The sequence below is a fragment of the Molossus molossus genome, unplaced genomic scaffold (assembly GCF_014108415.1).
Source record: "Molossus molossus isolate mMolMol1 unplaced genomic scaffold, mMolMol1.p scaffold_m16_p_21, whole genome shotgun sequence".
In the NCBI taxonomy this organism is placed as follows: Eukaryota; Metazoa; Chordata; class Mammalia; order Chiroptera; family Molossidae; genus Molossus; species Molossus molossus.
Window position 1 is genome coordinate 36,781,467 of NW_023425357.1, and position 13,828 is coordinate 36,795,294.

At 53.1% G+C, this 13,828-nt stretch overlaps 1 protein-coding gene across 2 annotated transcripts; it reads left to right on the forward strand.

Moving 5' to 3' along the window:
- The first annotated feature begins 5,225 nt into the window (after positions 1–5,225).
- ESRP2 (epithelial splicing regulatory protein 2) lies at positions 5,226–10,806 on the forward strand. 2 transcript variants are annotated; one of them, XM_036275783.1, is made up of 15 exons: positions 5,226–5,446; positions 5,535–5,663; positions 7,155–7,268; positions 7,381–7,495; positions 7,859–7,957; positions 8,180–8,234; positions 8,303–8,413; positions 8,489–8,621; positions 8,708–8,750; positions 8,912–9,213; positions 9,336–9,548; positions 9,656–9,854; positions 9,998–10,184; positions 10,475–10,640; positions 10,717–10,806. In XM_036275783.1, the coding sequence occupies exons 1-15, from the start codon at positions 5,249–5,251 to the stop codon at positions 10,804–10,806; spliced, it is 2,154 nt and encodes a 717-aa protein (XP_036131676.1). In that variant the 5' UTR covers positions 5,226–5,248. The 2 variants fall into 2 exon arrangements, with proteins under 2 accessions (XP_036131676.1, XP_036131675.1); XM_036275782.1 differs by having other exon boundaries at positions 8,303–8,621.
- Positions 10,807–13,828: the final 3,022 nt, after the last annotated feature.

The window sequence follows — 13,828 nt, forward strand, 5'->3', positions numbered from 1 at the left end:
TGGCTGATCCAGCTGGGGGTTGGAATGGGCTTGGGACAGCGAGTATGGATCGCTGCGGAGTACACCAGCAATCATCCAACATTGAATCCTCTCCCACAGCTTGGTATTTCTTGGCGCGGGAGGGAGGGAGAAGGGGGGTTAAACCACTCCTAGGCTCCCTGGAGGTCCAGGAGAACTCCCACACTCTCGGTCCCAGGTGAGGATCCCCAACCTGGTATCTGCCCGTACAAGCGGCTGGAGCCCCCGCTGCCTTCGTGGCAGGAATCGAAGGGCGAGTCCTGCCACGAAGAGGTGAGGGGAAGAGGCGAGGATGTGATTCCGCAAGCGAGGCCCAGCTGGCAGGAACAAGTTCCTTTCTCCCAAATACCTGGAGTGCGATTTGGGAAAGGCATCTGGCAGGATCGTTGGAGCCTCATTCACCCTTCTCGCACACCTTATCTCTGATTCATTCATTCATAATTTGTGAATTCTAGTGGGGTGGAATGGGGGACTTATCAGTGAAATACTGACATTTCAAACTACTGTAGGGATCTGCTAAGGAGGAAGATGCCTGGAGAGGGGAAAATCTGGAGGAAGAGCACTGTTAACCGGGGCAAGGGCGAGTTGTTAGGGAAGTAAAAATGGCAGATGAGACTACTAATGCAAAGGCCCTGTGCCCAGGGAAGGTGACTATCCCTGGAATACCTAAAGGTAGACAAAGCAAGCCAACCATTCATTCATTAAGCCATGAGCAACTATAATGTTCCCTAAATATCTTGAGGGGATTGGTTCCAGGATGTCACTCCTCCCAGGCCCCATACCAAAATTCTCTGGATGCTCAAGTCCCTTATATAAAATGTTGTAGTAGCCCTAGCCAGTGTATCTCGGTTGAGCGTCGTCTTGTGCACTGAAAGATCACTGGTTAGTCCTGGGTCAGGGCACATACCCGGGTTGTGGGTTTGATTCCCAGCCAGCCAATCGATATTTCTCTCTCCTCTCTTTCTCTCTCTAAAACCAATGAAAACATTTTTAAAAAGTAAATAAAGGCCCTGGCTGGTTTGGCTCAGCGGTTGGAGCATCGGCCTGCGGACCAGAGTCCCTCCCGGGTTCAGTTCCACTAGGGACACGTACCAAATAAAAGAAGAAAAAAGTAAAAAATAGTGTAGTATTTGCATGGCCTACACTTTAAAAAAATCCTCACGTTTTTATTGATTTTAGAGGGAGGAAGAGAGAAACATCGAACTCTCTCATAAACATGGATCCAATCCGTTGCCTCCCGCTGCGGATGGAACCCAAAACCTGCGCAATGTGCCCTGACCTGAATTGAATCCGCAACCTTTTTGGTACCAGAGGACGCTTCCAGTCTTCCAACAGACTGAGACAGTGGGCCAGGGTTTGGCCTACACTTTATTATTATTTTTTTAATTAATTAATTAATTAATTAATTTTTGTTACAGATATTTCTCCTTTTTCCCCCCACTGATTCCCCCCTCCCTCTCCCTCCCTGCTCTGTCCCCAGCTTTGTTGTACATGTCCATTGTTCATGCATACATGCATGTAAGTTCTGTGGTTTATCTCTCCCCCCCATCCCCTCTTCTGGGGATTGTCAGTCTGTACCCCACATCCACGTCTCTGGGACTACCCCATTCCTCAGACTGTTATGTTCATTATATTCCACAAATAAGTGAGATCATATGAAACTTGTCTTTCTCTGTTTGGCTTGTTTCGCTTAGGATAATACTTTCCAGGTCCCTCTATGTAGTCTCAAAGGATAAGAGATCTTTCTTTCTTACCGCTGCGTAGTACTCCATTGTGTATATGTACCACTGCTTTTTTATCCATTCGTCTACTGATGGACACTTGGGCTGTTTCCAGATCTTAGCTATTGTAAATAGTGCTGCTACAAACATGGGGGTACATATATTCTTTCTGATTGGTGTTTCAGGCTTCTTAGGGTATATTCCTAGAAGTGGGATCACTGGGTCAAATGGAAGTTCAATTTTTAATTTTTTGAGGCAACACCATATTGTTTTCCATAGTGGCTGCACCAGTCTGCATTCCCACTAGCAATGTACTAGAGTCCCCTTTTCTCCACACTCTGGCCAACACTTGTTGTTTGATGATTTGTTGATGGCAGCCATTCTGACAGGTGTGAGGTGATACCTCATTGTTGTTTTAATTTGCATCTCTCTGATGATTAGTGATGTTGAGCATTTCTTCATATGTCTCTTAGCCTGGCCTACACTTTAAATCACCTCTAGATTACTAATAGTACCTAATATAAGGTAAATTATATGTAAATAATTGTTGTATTGTTTAGGGATCAACTTACTAGAATTTTAAAAATATGTATATTGCCCAGCTGGTGTGGCTCAGTGGATGAGCGTCTACCCATGTACCAAGAGGACGCTGGTTGGATTTCCGGTCAGGGCACATACTGGGGTTGTGGACCTGATCCACAACCAATAAAGAAAAAATTTGAGTCCAGCCGGTGTGGGTCAGTGGTTGAGCTTGCACCAAGAGGTTGCCAGTTTGATTCCCGGTCAGGACACATGCCCAGGTTGTGGGCAGATCACACATGCCCAGGTTGTGGGAGACATGCAGGAGGCGGCCAATCAATGTTCTCTCTCATCAATGTTTCTCTCTCTCTTTCCCTCTTCTCTTCCTTCCTCTCTCTCTCAATAAAGGGCCCTGGCCAGTTTGGCTCAGCGGTTAGAGCGTTGGCCTGCGGTCTGGAGAGACCTAGGTTCGGTTCCCGCTAAGGGCACACAACAGTTTGTCCCCGGCCCTGGTTGGGTCGTGTGGGAATAAAGGGGAAAAAAATAATAAATAAAAACTTTTTAAAAAAAGAAAAAATTCAAATCTCGACTTGCGAGGGCCAACTGTCATTACTCCCAGGCCCAGTGATAGACACTGGGAATGAGCCTGTCCTTAAGGATCTGGGGTTCTCATGGGTGGGGGCTGGAGCAGGGAAACAGTAAGTGATTTATTGTATTGGTTGTGAGAGCTGAATAGGGAACAGGAGTGCGGGTTGTTCAATGTTAATGGCGTGATTTGGGAGGACCCATCAGAAGATGAGTAAGAGAGCTCAACAAAGCAGGGCCCTAGGTTATTTTAACGAATTTCGTTTTCAAGGAGAAAAAGCCTCGGGAATTGTCATGCGGCTGGGGGCGGTGGGACGGAAGCAAGGGGTTTGAGGGAGCTGCCCCAAGCTGCCAGTCCCTTGCCTCAGGTTCACTATCCAGTAGGGACTTGGACACGCGTAAAGGCGTCTCCAATGGGAATGCGCTCAGGACTGCCAGAGATACCATACTAGAAAGGTCAGTCACTTCGGGTGGGAGGCACCGGCATCGAGACCCACGCTGAAAAATAGGGAAAGGCCTAGCGCAGTCTAGAGGCTGAACGCATGGGGGCGCGAAGATGGGCGAGACCGAGATCAAGCAGCTCCAGAACGGCCCGCGGGGGGCGCCGGGGCTCTGCCCTGTAGGAGCAGCCGGGACAAGAGCCAACAAGGAGCGATGTACGCCAAGGGCGTTTTAGGAGTCCGGGACTCTGAGGTGCTGTTGGGATAAAGGAGAGAAGCGAAAAAGGCCTGACTCCGCTTGGCGCATGCGCTCTCCAGGATGGGTGGGGGAGGGGCCTTACCTAGCTGCCGCGCTGAGCCTGGTGAACAAATATTTGACATTCCAGACTTATCTCGAGGGGGGCGAGGCTCCAAAAGCGTTGTTTCCCCCTCCCCCGGCCCTAATTGGCTTAGCGTTTCGGGGGTGGGAACAAGCGGACAGGCCCTGTGGGCGGTTCACAGAGGGGCAGCCGCGCGTGAACACACCACTACACCCCAAGGGAAAAATGCTGGTCGCTGGAAGCCTCTGGAAGAACTGTCTACTTCCCACTTCCTGCAGGCCGCCGTGTCCCGGTGCAAATCACTTCCAACCCAGGCTCCTCAGCCTTTATCCTTCGAGTGGGGACTCACTGCAGTGTGGGTTCAGTGGGCAAGTTCTCGGAGGCCCTCTCCACCCCGGGCTCTTTCACTGTCCCAAGGTCCTTAAGCAGCGCCCTGCTGTTCCTAAATCAGGAGGTGAGGCTCCCGCCTCAGTTTAGGCTCCGTCCTGTCTTGGTTCCTGGAGTCCCTTCTTCCCGCCGGATTCTTACTCAGTTTCTCAATACATGGGAAAATTGGGGGAAGTCCCGGGCGACCTGGAAACTCGCCGTAAAGGAGCCTCACCAAGATCGACGAGGCGAAAGGATACTGGGAGCTCTCCATGCGGGGCTGTCCGAATTGGGATGTTGGTCCCGGATAAGAGGTTCTGCAGTCCGCACGTGCACATTACACTTTTGCCGCTGTTCTCCACCCACCAGCACATTCACATCTTTAGGCAACAGGTCCCTCGTCAAAGGGGTAGGGCTACAAAAACAAACTGGAGTCCCCACGTGGGGTAGGGGTGACGCTCCAGGCCAGACCGTCCGGCTTAGCCCGGTCTAGAGTGCCACTCTCGGGAGCTAAGGAGGGTGAGGGTGCCTCCTCCTTACGCAACACGGAGGCCTGCGCACCTCCGAACGTACTTTGGCACCGCGGGCACTTCCTGGAGCCAGGCTAAGGCCTGGCCTTCCCACCTGTATGGGCAAGATCTGCCCTGTGACTTCTAATGACACCCTCCTGCCCCACGGCTCTAACTACCTCAGGATTACACCCCACCCCAACCCCAACCCCAGTCTACCGCTGGTGATCCCCCCACAGGCCTTTGGGTGATACCCGGTAAGTCTAACCGCCCCTTTGACCTTTGGTGACTTCTGTCACCCCCAGACCGGCCGTTGCTACCCCTACAACTTCTAGTTTTGCCCCTTTTCTTGGCGGAGGCCTCATGGTGGGGTAGTGGAGGAGAAAAAGAAGGAGGTCGCCCCAGAAATCAGCCGGCTGGGGGAATGGGAGTCTCGGTCCTAAACACGCTCAGGCGGGGGCGTGTGAGCGCGCGCGTCCAGGGCTAGGTTCTAGCGGCCTTCCCCTTCACCGCTCCCAGAGCCGCCCTCTGTCACGTGGCCCGTAGGGCCGACAGGTAACTCGCCCAGAGAAGGCTGGGGCGGTAGCCGCCCCGCCTTGCCGGGCGCTGCGGGCGGGTCTCTGCAGCGCCCACTGCGCCAGCCGGGCCGCAGGTACCGCCCCGACACACGATGTCCCGCCCAAGCTGATCCACGCCTGCCGTCGGTCGGTGAGTGCGTGCGCCTCGTCGGTCCGCGTGTGTGTGGCCCAGCGCCCCCTTCCTCTGTGGCCATGACTCCGGCGCCACCCCAGCCACCGCCCCCGGGCCCGAACCCTGCCGCAGACTCTGCCACGGACCCCCGCCCAGAGCCTGGAGCCCTGGTCGTACTGTTCGGGGCCACGGCCGGTGCACTGGGGCCGGATCTGGGCTCCGATGAGACCGACTTAATCCTGCTAGTGTGGCAAGTGGTGGAGCCGAGGAGCCGCCAGGTAGGGTGGGAAGGGGGTGGTGTGGTCCCCAGAGATCTTCACGATCCGAGGGTCGCAGTGGTTGATCGGTTTACCCCGCGGCTCGCAGGTGGGGACGCTGCACAAGTCACTGATTCGCGCCGAGGCGGCCGCACTGAGTCCGCAGTGCCGCGAGGCGAGTGGCCTGAGCGCCGACAGCCTGGCGCGGGCCGAACCGCTGGACAAGGTGCTGCAGCAGGTGAGCGCCCTGGGCCGGTTGGGTGGAGACACTGCCGGACCCCAGGAACATTTCTCCGCGGAAGAAGCGGCAGGAGGCGAGGCCTGATGCGCCGCGACTAACTGGCCGGGGCAGTAGGACGGGTTCCTGTTGTTTGAAACTTTCATCGACTCCCGTGTGTGCCCGTGTCCGTGAATGCCGGCCATTTCTGGGGGCGTCTTCTCAGCCTTTCCAGATCCACCCTATTGAGGGGTGGGGATGGAGGCCGCAAGACCCTTCCCAGAATCCCTGGCCAGTGAGGGAGCGAGGCTGAGACTGAGACGCCTCTGGGAACCTGCCCAGCCAGGTCTCCCAGAACAGTAGCCGGAAGCCTAATGGGCCAAGGGGCCTGGGCTTGGTCATAGGTCACCTGCCGCTTGCTACTTCTTTGACCCACCCACCGGCCTGGGAGACGCTGGAGCGGGGGCGTAGGGCGGTGTCTACCCCATAGGCAGGCGCTGCCAGGTGTAAGCTGCCCGTTTAGGCCTGCCCCAGCTGGCTGGCCAGGCGTGGGCGCTGTCCTGACCCCGCCTGGAGGCTACCTGCCTCCCGAGAGCAAAGGCCTATGGTTGCCTCCTGACCCTGGCTGAAGTGGGAGGCTGTTCCCATTGCTGTTTCCTTTTGATCTTCACTACTGCGCTCAACCCGTGCCTGACCATTGAGTATGAGTGTAAGTGCTTTACACGTACAAATTCTTTAATTTTCCAACAACTCTGGTGGTTCCTGATGAGGAAATGGAGGCACAAAGATGTTTGAACCTAGTCTGTTCCAGAAGGACTTTCAGGCTAAACCCCACTTGGGGAGTGTGCTGAAGGAGAGCTGGGTTGCCTTGCTCTGCCAATCTCAGTGAAGAGTTGGCAGGGGGAGGTTCTTGGGGCCGTGTTTAGTGCTTATACCTGTTCTCCAGCCAGGATGGAGACTGGGGGAGGGGCTGGGCAGTTTCAGGAGTGCCACCCCCTCTATGAGCAAACAGCTAAGGGCCAGCCGGTCGATAGGGTGTGGGTCAAAGCTCATGCTGCCCCTGGCGTCCAGGTGTGGAGCTCTGTCCTTGGAATTTCTCTCCCCCTTGGTTGGTCAGACCTGGAGGTGGGGCTGCCATTGACCATGAGACAAATGGCCCTCAGGCAGGACTGGGCCTCTCCCACCTGTCTGAGGGTGGTGCCTGGTCAGGGACAGGTTTAACCTGCTTTGCCCCGCCCCTTCCCACCTGCTTGTCCCACTCCACCAGGTGTTTGCTCTGGCCCCACTCCAGACTCCTGGACTGTGTGCAGTGGGGGCTTGGGTGATATGTAACTGCCCCCTGTTGGCCTGGAGAAGGTGATGGTGGACTGGGGAAGAATGGGAACACAAAGCCAGGTCCAACAGGCATGGCTACCTACTCCCCAAGCAGGGTAGGGCTGAACATCTGGCTGAACCAGCTTTGCAGCCTGTGCCCTTTCTTTATGCCTGCACTGTCTCTCTCTCTCTCTCTAGTTCTCACAGCTGGTGATCGGGGATGTGGCTCTGCTGGGCGGGGGCCCCTACATGCTCTGCACTGATGGGCAACAGCTACTGCGACAGGTCCTGCATCCTGAGGCCTCCAGGAAGGTATGCCACTGAAACCATAACATGTGGCAGGGTTCCCAGGCCATTCATTATTGTGGAGGTGGGCAGGGCAGCTCAGTTTTGTCTATTCATCCCTACTCACATGTGCTCCCAGAACCTGGTACTCCCCGACACCTTCTTCTCCTTCTACGACCTCCGCAGAGAGTTCCATGTGCAGCACCCAAGCGCCCGCCTTGCCAGGGACCTCACCGTGGCCACCATGGCACAGGGTACCTGTGATTCAGAGGGGTTAGAATGGAGGGGCATTGATAGGCTGTATGTATCTGAGTATGCATGCTGGTGGGTTATATGAACATATACAATTGGCATTATCTGCTGAGTCCTTAAGTGCACTTCTCTGTGTCTGTGGTGGGGCACATTTGGAACATGAACATATGTCTGCATATGTCTGGACTGGGGGATCTGTAAGGGCATACATGAGCAGGGCCAAAACAAATGTGCTTGTTGGGATTCTACATGTGTTTATGTAGGGGACTTGGACCTAGGTGAGACCAGTCATAGTGCTCATACTGGTTGCCCCAGGGCCTCTCATGCTGGGATTTCCTCATTATTATTTATTTCTCTGTTCATAGAGTTGGGGCTGGAGACAGATGCCACAGAGGATGACTTTGGGGTCTGGGAAGTGAAGACAATGGTAGCTGTCATTCTCCACCTGCTTGAAGGGCCCAGTGGTAAGGTTCCTTTCACCACCTGTCACCTGTTTTCTCTCAGGGCTGGGTAAATGCCTGCCTGTTAATTCCTTAAAGTCCCCTTCCCTAGTTCTTATCTTTTCTGAGAAACCATAAGGTGCAAGCCCCTTTGTCACCTCCTCTTCAATTGTCCTCGTTTTATATAGTTTAGTGGTGAGATACCCTCCACCAGACCCTGCTGACCCCCATGCCATCTCTTCTCAGGTCAATTATTTTCGAAGCCTGAGGTGGTAAAGCAGAAATATGAGACCGGACCTTGGTGAGTACAGGGTAGGGATGGGGCTGACAAGAGTTGGACAGCTCTGACCCTGGGACTTCCCCCAACAGTAGCAAGGCCGATGTGGTGGACAGTGAGACTGTGGTTCGGGCCCGTGGGCTGCCCTGGCAGTCATCAGACCAGGACGTGGCTCGCTTCTTCAAAGGGCTCAACATTGCCCGGTGGGTGCAGCAGGATGGGTGGGCCCAGGAGGGCAGGCCTATGCAGGAGGTACTAACACAGCACTGGCTCTACAGGGGTGGTGTAGCACTCTGCCTCAATGCCCAGGGCCGCAGAAATGGTGAGGCCCTTATCCGCTTTGTGGACAGCGAGCACCGGGACCTAGCATTGCAGAGACACAAGCACCATATGGGTATCCGCTATATTGAGGTAGGGCTTTGGGCCAGGAGTGGAGCAGAGCAGAGCTGAGACCAGCCAGGCCTGAGACCCATGGACTGTCCCCATTATACCTACAGGTATATAAAGCAACAGGAGAGGAGTTTGTAAAGATTGCAGGGGGTGAGTTGTGCCCCAGCAGCCCCTACCTCTTTCTGGTTCTTGACTGTTGTCCCACTTCCCCACCACCCCTTGCCTTTCTGCTCCCATGTGCCTGGTGTGGATGGGTAGTTAGAAGGGTATGAATGAAGTCAGTAGTTGACTCCCATGCCACTCCCACCAAGGTACATCACTAGAGGTGGCTCGTTTCCTGTCACGGGAAGACCAAGTGATCCTACGATTGCGGGGACTGCCCTTCTCGGCTGGGCCAGCAGACGTGCTAGACTTCCTGGGGCCAGAGTGCCCAGTGACTGGGGGTGCTGATGGGCTGCTCTTTGTGCGCCACCCTGACGGCCGGCCCACTGGTGATGCCTTTGCACTCTTTGCCTGTGAGGGGGTGGCACAGGCTGCACTGCGCAGGCACAAGGGCATGCTGGGTAAGCGATACATTGAACTCTTCCGGAGCACTGCAGCTGAGGTGCAGCAGGTGAGCACCCAGGGATACCCCACCCCCATGTGCTTCTCCAGGGTGCCCCTTCCACACGCCTCCCCCTCCCCGTGTCCCTGCCCTTCTTGGCATGACCAGCCTATTGCTGCCTTCCTTACTAGGTCCTTAACCGTTATGCATCCAGCCCACTCCTTCCCACACTAACTGCTCCACTGCTGCCCATCCCCTTCCCACTGGTAGCTGGGACTGGGAGAGACTGTGTGCGTCTTCGAGGCCTGCCCTACACAGCCACCATTGAAGACATCCTGAGCTTTCTGGGGGAGGCAGCAGCTGACATCCGGCCCCATGGTGTACACATGGTGCTTAACCAGCAGGTGAGGCTGCTGCCATAGGGAGACACACATAATAGGAAGGAGTATGTAGCGGGGAGTAAGGCACACTTGTTAACAGGATAGATTGCTTATAAGATGAGTGTGCACAGGGCCGGCCCTCCGGTGATGCCTTCATCCAGATGACGTCAGCAGAGCGGGCCTTAGCTGCTGCTCAGCGGTGCCATAAAAAAGTGATGAAGGAACGCTACGTCGAAGTGGTTCCCTGCTCCACAGACGAAATGAGCCGTGTGCTGATGGGGGGCACTTTGGGCCGCAGTGGCATGTCTCCTCCACCCTGCAAACTGCCCTGTGAGTGTCCCAGGGCTGGGAAAGAAAGAGGCATATGGGTGCCAGGCTGTTATAACCTGTCTAAAGTGGGGATTTCTTTCTGGTTGCCCCACCCAGGGCAATGCCAGGCTCCCTGCAGATGTGCTCTCTACTTCTGCCTCTAGGCCTCTCGCCACCAGCCTACGCCACCTTCCAAGCCACCCCAACACTCATTCCCAATGAGACGGCAGCTCTCTATCCCTCTTCTGCTCTGCTCCCAGCTGCCAGGGTGCCTGCTGCCCCCACTCCCATTGCCTACTACCCAGGGCCAGCCACTCAACTCTACATGAACTACACAGCTTACTACCCCAGGTACCCTGCTGCTAAGAGAAATGCATAGACTTGCCCCCGTCCTGGTTTGGAAGAGAGTCATGATCCCCTTCCTGGGCCAGATAACCCAAGGTCTGTGAAATAAGGGAGTGACAGGTGTGGGCTGGCTGATGCCATCTACAAACTAGAATGGAGATGATGTAGAGGCCAGGGTTTCAGGGAGAAGGAACTGAAATGAACTAAGCATAAGGCAGAGGCAAGGGAAGAGGGAGGAAGGTCTTGGTCTAGACAACTAGTAGGACTGTACTAAAACCCTCCCTTTCCCACCCTAGCCCCCCTGTTTCCCCCACCACTGTGGGCTACCTCACCACGTCCCCTGCTGCCCTGGCCTCTGCTCCTACCTCAATGTTATCCCAGCCAGGAGCCCTGGTCCGTATGCAGGGTGTCCCATACATAGCTGGTATGAAGGATCTGCTCAGCATTTTTCAGGCCTACCAGGTGAGGTGTGACCAGAGGGTTTGGGGACCTGGCTGAGCCTAGAGATCCCTGTTCTAAATCTCTGTCCCTTCTGCAGCTAGCCCCTGATGACTACACCAGCCTGATGCCTGTTGGTGACCCACCTCGCACTGTGCTACAGGCCCCCAAAGACTGGGTGTGTTTGTAGGTGAGGGAGTCAGAAGGTAAGAACTGGCTGATGTCCTCAGCTAACATGCCTCTCCTGCATCCAGAGAACCAGTGCCCTCAACCTGGTGGCTTCTTTCTGAAGACACTCAGAGGAGCTCAAGCCCCAGCTCCATCCCCCATTTATTGCTCTGCTGTTCACCCCAAAGTTGATGGCTGGATCCTGCATGCAGGGCTGGGGGTGGAATGGTGCTACCCTGCTCCCAATGGCCTGAGACCTGGGCCTCTTGAGTAGCACCTACAGAGCCTTTGGTCTGTTCTGGCTATGGCCCATGCACACAGTTGCTGTGGGGCTGACATCCACAGCAGGCTTGCCTTCTCTTTAAAAATGTAAGCCTTGGTGCCTTCAATATACGACTCCTGGGAGCTTCTGAATAAAGATCCCAGTGGTGGGGGAGCAGAGAAACAGAGAGTGCTGGCCCCAGCCCTCAGGATACTTGGACCTTAGTGGCCACACTGTGCCAGGAGTGGTCCCACCTAAGGGTGCCAGATCCTCCCACTTGACACAAGGAATATCAGATGCCAAAACCCCAGGCTGTTTTGATGGATTGTACTGCAGTATCCCCAGAGGACACCAGGGGGCAGGAGGCCCTCACATAAAAACTCAGGCTTGAATTTTAAAGGGGACTTTCTGGCTACTTTTTGTGCACACCTTGGGCAGGCCAGTTGTCCTGAACTCAGCAGACACCCTGGAATGTCCTTTGCACTCATTAGAGAATGCAGAACTGAAGCTTCAGAAGGAATTTGGAACTCTACCTTCTCCATAAAATAAGCAAAGGTTCCTAACCACGTGGACTTTTTAAAAGCTGAAGTGCCCTTAGCTTTGGCCCCTAGGGTGAGGGGCTCCATTCCAGCCCCAAGCAGAGGAAAACTCAGGCAGATTTCAAGGAGACTGTTGACCTGTCATCGTTTATTATTTCAGCACTGTAACTGAGGAGCCTGAATTGCTGGCTCTTCCCTTTGTATTTGTGTAAGGAGCACTGTACTCCTATAAAAAGTCTTAAAATACAAAATGTACAAGAAAACACAATCCTGAGTGCTGTAAACAGTTAATAACTGAAAACCAGTTCCTTAACTGAACATCATCCATTTTATGAAATACAAGGTTTCAATTTGAGCCCATGTGAGCCTTAAAGATGATCATCTGTTCTGAGTATCACAAACAGCTTCATAGCCAGACCCAGCAGAGCTCTGATGATAGTGACTAGCCCTGGGCAGCAGTGGGCTGCACCCCAGGCAGCAGCACCACATGTGATCCTGGAGACAGCTGTTCATTTTAAGGCTGTTTTCAGCCATGTTTCTTTGTGCATCTCCAGTAAGCAGAAGGCTGCTCATCCCATTCCTTAACCCAAGATCACGCATGAGCTGGAGGGGTACAGGGGTGGGTGCTAGTACATACCCAGTTGCTCAGTGCTGCTATGAGAACTCAGTTTGCATAGTCCATTGGATGTGTGCTTTAACATCACTATGTTGCACAAAAATGTAAGTCTTTATCTACAAGGCCAAAAAATACTGACTCTTACACCAAAGCTTTTACAAAGCTAATACAAAACTGCTTACATAGTATACAAAGCTGTATTTTAAAATTAAACTTTTATTTTAAATAGGAAAGCATTTCTAGTGCTACAGGCATCAAGGTATTTAAAAGGCATCAAAATTTGGTGCATAGCAACTCTGGATCATAGAGGCTTTTATTCTTCAAGACAGCAGGACAACCCCCAAGGGATCCTACAATGGGAACTCTTGCAAGAAACCCATGTGAGGCAGTTATATCAGGGACAAGAAGGTGGGGGCAAGTCTGGCCAGCTCTCTGGAACTTCATCTTGTTGGCAAGGCCCTCAAAACTTCCAAAGGAAGCTGTGGGCTTCCAACTATAGCCCTGAAAAATCTCACTATCCACACTGACACAAATCTCACTTTCAATGAAAACATCCAGCTCCAAGAGAGACGAGTGATTTGCTGAAGGACAGACATTCTTCTTAACTAGTTTTAAGGGAGAAATCTAAAACATCGTTTAAAGAAGGGGGGGGGGGGGGAGACCATACTTCCTCATCCCTGGGTCAATAGGGTCACTCCTATCTGGGTGACTACAGGTGGTGGGCAGTGAGCCAACTCCCTCTGCCCAGGGCTCACTTGGCCTCAGTAGAGAATCCTGGCATCTAGGACCCACAATCCTCTGAAATAACAGCATCAAACCTTTGACTAGCCCAGCACACATAGTAGGCACTCAAAAATTTTGCTTTCTGATAAATGAAAGTACATTATTTCATATGAAAACACTGCAAATTTCAGGAGCTTTGAAAAAGGCCCAGGCCTTGGACCAAGTAACGTATTCCATTAATGGGAGGGGAAAGGGTGGGTACTGAAAAAAGCACCCAAGTTGGGCACCTCCTTTGGTAGACAGCAGGCTAGAGTTTCTTGCTGGCCCTGCCTTGTGCGCCAGTCTCACCTGCAGCAGTACCAGGACATCTTTGGTCTGTAGGGTCAGGTCCATGATGCTACCTCATTTTTGGATTTGCCTCAATGCCTTTTTGGGAAAAGGCTGGTTTTTAGCCCGTGCAGAGAGAACAGAGTAGGCCAGAATCATTTTAGGCTGTAAACAGAATGAGGGGTAAGCCTTTGGTCTAAGTGTGAATCTTAAAAGCTTCCTACCTAGAGTCTTACATTTTCTCTGCTCTTCTTCTGAACTGTAGCTCATTTGTGCTTAGCTCCTGACACAGCCTGGCCCCTAGAGATAAGTTAGAACCAGCAAAGTTGCCTAAATCATCGTGAGACTGGCTTCAAAGGTTACAGAGCAGCCAAACGCTAATGCTTCCCCTTGGAAAAAGACACAAAAGGGAAGAGCACTTGTTTGTAGGATGCCAGGAAATTAAAGCTACCAAGCTAAAACCTCACCTTTCAAAGTTACCTTATAAGTAGCTATCTTACCTAAGGCCCTGGAGGAAAAAAGCAATTTCAACATGGAGTCAGAATGGAGAGACTGCAGAAAGACTATCTAGAAACTT

Bases quoted from the DNA above. Each gene is read 5' to 3' on its own strand.
- ESRP2 (XM_036275782.1), top strand. From the start codon at position 5,249: ATGACTCCGGCGCCACCCCAGCCACCGCCCCCGGGCCCGAACCCTGCC. The intron at 8,622-8,707 runs GTAGGGCTTTGG...TTATACCTACAG, and splicing joins TGGGTATCCGCTATATTGAG to GTATATAAAGCAACAGGAGA. The intron at 9,855-9,997 runs GTGAGTGTCCCA...TTCTGCCTCTAG, and splicing joins TCCACCCTGCAAACTGCCCT to GCCTCTCGCCACCAGCCTAC.